The sequence below is a fragment of the Chrysochloris asiatica genome, unplaced genomic scaffold, assembly GCF_000296735.1.
Source record: "Chrysochloris asiatica unplaced genomic scaffold, ChrAsi1.0 scaffold00007, whole genome shotgun sequence".
In the NCBI taxonomy this organism is placed as follows: domain Eukaryota; kingdom Metazoa; phylum Chordata; class Mammalia; order Afrosoricida; family Chrysochloridae; genus Chrysochloris; species Chrysochloris asiatica.
Window position 1 is genome coordinate 24,075,460 of NW_006408525.1, and position 6,787 is coordinate 24,082,246.

Genomic DNA, 6,787 nt, shown 5'->3' on the forward strand with positions numbered 1-6,787 from the left:
AGTCAGGTCAGCAGTTTAAACCTATCAGCTGCTCCACTGGAGAAATTGCATGCTTAAGTCAGAATGACCTTCTCCCCAATCCATTATTCTAGAAGAGTGTGATTTTCTGAAATTCCAAAATGCCATTTCCATGAATTAAAACTAAATCTGAAAAAAAAAAAAAAGACAAGCATGAATGTCATAAATCCCGTTTCATAAAATTATTATGGAAAAGTCTTTGCATATCCAATGGGGAAAGTGTCCCACATACTACCCTGAAGGCTGCATGTGAGGCCATTAACAAGGGGAAAGATACTTTAAATTTTTATGCTTTCTGTTTTCTTAGAACACATTTATGATTTTGTGTTTTTTTTATGCAAATATGCTACAGAGGGTCTCTTTGGTGAGACAAATCATGCAACCCCTTGAACATCAGCTTCCTATGCACACAATGTGCACTATATACGTGCACATGTTCCTTATGTTAGTAAATAATATGCAAAAAAATACAGTACTGCCATCTCCTTTTACGAAATGAATGGGGTAATTTTTATCTGCTACCCTCCAGGCAGCATAGTGGTTTTGAATCAGGCTGTGAACCACAAGGTCAACAGTTCGAAACTACCAGCTGTTCCATGGGAGAAAGATGAGGCTTTCTGCTCCTGTAAAGATTTACAGCCTCAGAAACCCTGTACAGGGTCGCTATGAGTCGGAACCAACTCCACAGCACATAACCACCACCACCACCACCCACCAGGCACTCCTTGGAAACCCTATAAAGGGTTTGAGTCAGAACAGAGCCCTGATGTGGCACTGTGGGCTAATGCATCAGACTGCAAAGTTGTTAACTGTAAGGTCGGTGGCTCAAGCTCACTAGCTGCTCCGTGGAAATCCTACACAAGGTCGCTATGGGTCAGAATCAATTTGACGGCACTTAACAACAACAGCAACAAGCCCTAAAGTAATGGAGTCCCTGAGTGGCACACACAGTTAAACACTCAACTCATGAAAAGACTGAGGAGTCAAACTCACTCTTCTGTGCCTCAGAAGACAAGCTTGGTGATCTGCTTCTGAAGGGTACCAAGCCTTGAAGACCTTCTGCAGCAGTTTTCCTCTGGGGTAGTCATGAATTGGAATCAACTCAACTGACAGCAATCTCAAGTCATACAGGAGACCAAGCAGAGGAAAACTGACAGATGCCGCCTGAATTTACGTCTGACTTCTAGTCCATACCTAGGCAAACTCAAAGCAGAACTGTGAGGTGCCGACACATACTGAGGCCAAGAAAAGGCAACCTGGGTTTTACGCCATCTTCAATCACCAAAATTGGTCAGTTACCTACTATAGGCTTGGTCTGTTATCACTCCATAGTTCTTTTGAGGTATCCAAAACCCCAAACTTGCTCCCAGTTACAGCTAGTACATGCAAATCCAGGCTTGATCCCAGGTCAGTTTGAGACCAAAGGCCACCGTCTTAACCACTGAGCTCTGCTGCCAAGAGACAAGCAGGATGATGTACCTGCAGGCCAGTCCTGCAACTCTCTACACACGAGGACACCCCCAGCTCAAACTGCCCAGCTCTCCTTCGTGCCTGGCTTACTTGACAGCGCCAACATCCTCCGCGTAGCGCTGCATCTCTTCCCGGGCCCTCTCCTCTCGCAGCTCCCGCTGGAGCTCTTCAATCTTCTTCCGCTCCGCCTCATGCTTCTGCTCGGCTTTCCACACTTTCTCCACATTGCGGAGGGTCTGCGGGTGCCAGCTCTTCTTCAGATTCTGTGGTAAATTAAAGGAGGGAGAAAAGACTTTATAAGTGGGTGGGTATGATGGCTCCACCTCACCTAACTCACTGTACTCTCCTCTTCATGCAAGGGCAGGCACACGAGGACAAGAAGTCATTAACAATAGCAAGGCTTGCACCCAATAAGCGCCCACGTAGCTGGGAAGATTTTATTCAAGTTTCAGACTGGAACAAGTCTCTTCTGTGTTCTTTCAAAAAGTTTTGACCTTAAAAATGAGTCTGACTTCTACTGGCTGAGTCTAAGATGGAAGTTTGTGATTACAGGTGGAATAAGAAAGGAGGGAGGAAGGTATACTAAAAGGCTTCAAAAATTTAGTGGAAACATGAAATTAAGAGACAATGAAATTTTCCCATGAACTTTTTGAAGCCCCTCATTTATTCTAAAAGGAAGCAGAATGCAAAGTGGTTTTCATAGGACATTCAGTAATATGAACACAGCCTCTTTTTCCTTCAATCCAGTTAACATGCCATAAAACTGTATAGTTTACAACCTCACATAGTACTTCTTCCAACCTTGAATGTATAGGTTCTCCTCTCTTCCCTTACCAGGTATCTCCCCTTGGTTCTGATCTTCCTTCCACTCTCAAGAAAAGATTCTCCTCACCCTTCTCCTCATCAGCCACTGCTGTAATTCAGTTTCCTGAGTATGGAAGGTTTCCTAGAGGAAATGATGTCTAAGAACGATTACAAATTAACCCAGTGATGTGGGAAGGGGAGAGAGTGGGCCCAGTGGTGAGAAAGAACATAGAACAAATCATTTAGTGTGGTGGGAGATGGAATGCAAGTTGATGTGAGAGGGGTGCAAAATGAAGTCAACTAAGAAAGAAAGGCTAAGGGCCTTATAAGCCATGTTCTTGCTGTGATGTGGTAGGATCAGCACTGAACTGACAAGGTCATCAGTTCAAACCCACCAACAGCTCCTTGGAACCCCTATACATGGTCGCTATGAGTCAAAACTGGCTCAACAGCACTTAAGAGCAACAATAAGCCATGTTACAGGGTTGGACTTTTATCCTGTTGATAGAAGGAAACACTGAACAGTCATATGCAAATGAGTGGCATAATTAGTTATCACGTGAAGAATGAACTGAAGATTTTAAACAGGGAAAAAGTTAATAAATTACAGGATAACCTCAAAGAAAATTCATACACTTTCACATGAGGAAATTTCTGGCAAGATGGTGGACTAGGCAGACAAGAGAGCAAATAAGTGACACTTTGGTGCCTGAATTCAAGTTGTGTTCGGCTACAGACCTATAGAGCCTGCAGAGCCACCAGATCAGCAATTTAGCCAGTCACCCTGCCCCAGCTTCCCTGTGGTCCTAGCAGACACTGAAACCAGCTCCATCAAGGGTCCCCATGAACTACTTCTGGATTGAGTGCCCTGAACATAGATAACACTGAGGCCATTAGGAACTCCATCTAGGGCCAGCAACTCTGCTGTCACATTCCTCCCACACTCACCTCATGGGCTCCATAAATTGCAGGAGGCCTCCAGAGATTTCTACCCACCAGGTCCAACAACTGCACTGTTTATTTTTACAAATACAACAACCCCACAATGCCCAGGAGACAACAATTTTAGCTCACACAGAGACAGAAAGTATTTCTAAGGTAAAAAATAAGGCACTGGAACTAACTGAAAAAAACATTAAAAGGACTATTTTGCTACCTTCAATGGATTAACAGAAAGATCAAGGAAAGCAAAGAGACCTGGAAAAAAAAAAGCTTTAGAAGAATTCAGGAAAACGATACAAGAACAAATTGACAAAATAAATGCAAATTTTGAAATAATATAAAACCTACAATTAGAAATCAAGATTAAGACTAAGATTTCAAAAATGGACAATACACTGAAAGAGCAAAAGAGGCAATCTGAAGCAACGGTAGCCCAAATTAAAGAACTTGAAGATAAATCTCTCAATACTAGTATGCTAGAAGAACAATCAAAATGAGAAAATCCAAAGAATGTCTAAAAGTTATAGGACACCCTGAAGAGCAACAACTTATGGGTGATTGTAAGTTATTCCAGAACAGGAAGAGACAATAAAAAGCACAGAGAAAATTGTCAAAGAGTTGTTGGAAGAAAACTTCCCTAACATCACAAAAGACAATGAGAAGATAAGCATACAAATAAAGCTGACTGAACCCCCTTAACAGGATACATTCCAAAAGAAAATCACCAAGACATATCATAATAAAACATTCTAAAATCAAAGTCAAAGAAAGAATCCTGGGAGCAGATTGGAGAAAACAAAAAGTTACCTACAAAGGCAAACCAATAAAGACTAAGGTCTGATTTTTCAGCAGAAACCATACAGGCATGAAGGCAATGGGATGATATAAACAAAACTCTGAAAGAAAAAAATTGCCAACCAAGAATCAAATACCCAGCAAAACTGTTCCTCAAATACAATGGCAAAATTAAAACATTTCCTGATAAACAGTAATTAAAAGAATTTGTAATGACCAGACCGACTTCACAAAAAAAGAAAAAATGTTAAAGGGTGGTATTGTTTGAACTCAGAGCCAACAACAGCATACAACAACTTGAGATTACCATACATGACAATACCCAGAACTCAACCCAGATATAAAAGTATTTAAAATAAAACAAACCTATAAGACTAAAAATAGGGAACCAGAGATAGCAATTTATAATGAAGTCACCTACAAAGCAAAAAGAGAGAACAGTGTAGATACAGAACTTCCAAATGGCAAGGAAGTCAACAAGATTTCAAGATTTTAAAAAACTGTGTTAAGCAGGGGAAAAAATTAAATAAATTACAGGGTAACCTCAAAGAAAAATAATACACCTGCACATAAAAATTTTTTTTTAAAAGGGGAAAATGAGAAAGATTTACTAACATTAACACAACAGAAATGAAAATGACAAGAAAACCCACAAACAAAATGAATTCAGCATAGAAATTATTTGGAACAAAGAATCTAGCAGAACTACACACACACACACACACAAAAAAAAAACACAAATAAAAATGACTACAGTTAATTCATAACTATTGACAATTATAATGAATGTAAATGGATTAAATGTACCCATCAAGAGACATAAAAAGAAAAATGAATAAAGAAACAGGATCCTTCAGCATTCTGTGTACAAGAGACACATCAAAAAGATGGAGGCAGCATAAATGCCCATCAATGAAAGAATGGTTAAACAAACTTTAGTACACTCACATAATGGAATACAACAAAACGTTAAAGAATAACAATGAATCTATGAAACACCTTACAACATGGACGGACCTGGAGGACACAATGCTCAGTGAAATTAGTCAATCATAAAAGGACAAGTATTGTATGACACCAATGTTGTAAAAAGTTTAAATTAAAAAAAAGGGTTTCTTGATAAAAAACTATCTATGATGGTTACGGGCATGGGGTGGAGGGAGGTATTATCATGGGCTAGAGGATAGACACATGTTAACATGGGTGACCAGGCAGGCAATATACAACAAGGGAGATTAGCAGAGGAAAGATGAAGGTAGTGGGAGGCACAGGAGGATATGCAATAGTTAAAGTGAATGGAGGTAAATACTCTTAACTGTTGGTACATGGAGAGGACTGCAACCATGTAATGAAACAAAGTATATGATTTGTTGAATGTAAAACTGATGATCTGCTCTGTAAACCTTTACTCAATTCACAATAAAAAGTTGAAAAACAAAACAAACAGTAAATAAATACACAAGAGGAAAATCAGAAAGATTTAATGAACTTGACAACAGAAATGAAAATGAAAAGAAATCCTACAAACAAAATGAACTCAGTAAAGAAAATTATGTGGAACCAAGAAACCAGCAGCACTATAAAACACACACAACAAAATGACAGCAATAAATCCATACCTATGTAAATGGATTAAATGCACCAGTGAAGACAGAGCATAGCAGAATGGTTAAGACAACAGGATCCTTCAATATGCTTTCTACAAGACACACATCAAAATGATGGAGACAGCCTAAATGCACATCAACAGAAAATGATTAAACTTTGGTACCTACACACAATAGAATGCTATGGAACACTGAAGAATAACAATGAGTCTGCAAATACCTCACAATATGGATAAAGCCAGAAGACATATGTCATTGTTAGGTGCCATTAAGTTGATTCCAACTCATAGCAACCCTATGCACAACAGAACAAAAACACTGCCTGGTCCTGAGCCAAATTCACAATAATGGTACATTTGAGCCCATTGTTGCTGCCATTGTGCCAATCCATCTCGTTGGGGTGTCTTCCTTTTTCACTGGCTCTCCACTTTACCAAACGTGATGTCCTTCTCTAAGGACTGGTCCCTCCTGATATGTCCAAAGGATGAGAAATAAAGTCTCAGCATCCTAGCTTCTGTGGGTTAATGCGCCAGACTGCAAAGCCGTTTGAACTGCAAGGTCGGCAGTTCAAGCTTACCAGCTGCTCCTTGGAAACCCTATACAGGGTCGCAATGGGTCGGAACCGACTCTATGGCACTCAACAACAACAACATCATGGCTTCTAGGGGGTATTCTAGCTGTACTTCTTCCAACATAGATTTATTTGTTCTTCTGACAGTCCATGGTACTTTAATTTTCTTCTCCAACAACATAACTCAAAATGCATCAATTCTATGGTCTTACTTTTTCATTTCACATGTATATGAAGCTATTGAAAATACCATGGCTTGTGTTAAGTGCACCTTAGTCTTTAAATGGACACCTTTACTCTTCAACACTTTAAACAGGTCTTGTGCAGCAGATTTGCCTAATGCAAGTCCTTTGACATCTTGTCTGCTGCTTCCAAGAGTATTGATAGTAGATCCAAGCAAAATGAAGTCTGTGGCAACTTCAATCTTTTTCAATTTATCATTGTTATTATTGATTCAGTGGTAAAGATATTTGAGGTGCAACCCATACTGAAGGTTTTGGTCTTGATCTTCATCAGTAAATATTTTAAGTTCTCTTTGCTTTCAGCAAACAATGTTGTTTCATCTGCATAACTCAGGTTG

General features: G+C 39.6%; 1 protein-coding gene across 1 annotated transcript in view; it reads right to left on the minus strand.

Moving 5' to 3' along the window:
• Positions 1-6,787, minus strand: part of CWC25 (CWC25 spliceosome-associated protein homolog (S. cerevisiae)) — a 28,778-nt gene that overhangs the window by 14,755 nt on the left and 7,236 nt on the right. The window contains exon 2 of the mRNA XM_006832535.1: positions 1,579-1,751. Coding sequence (XP_006832598.1) covers positions 1,579-1,751 — 173 coding nt within the window. The remainder of the gene's footprint in view (positions 1-1,578; positions 1,752-6,787) is intronic.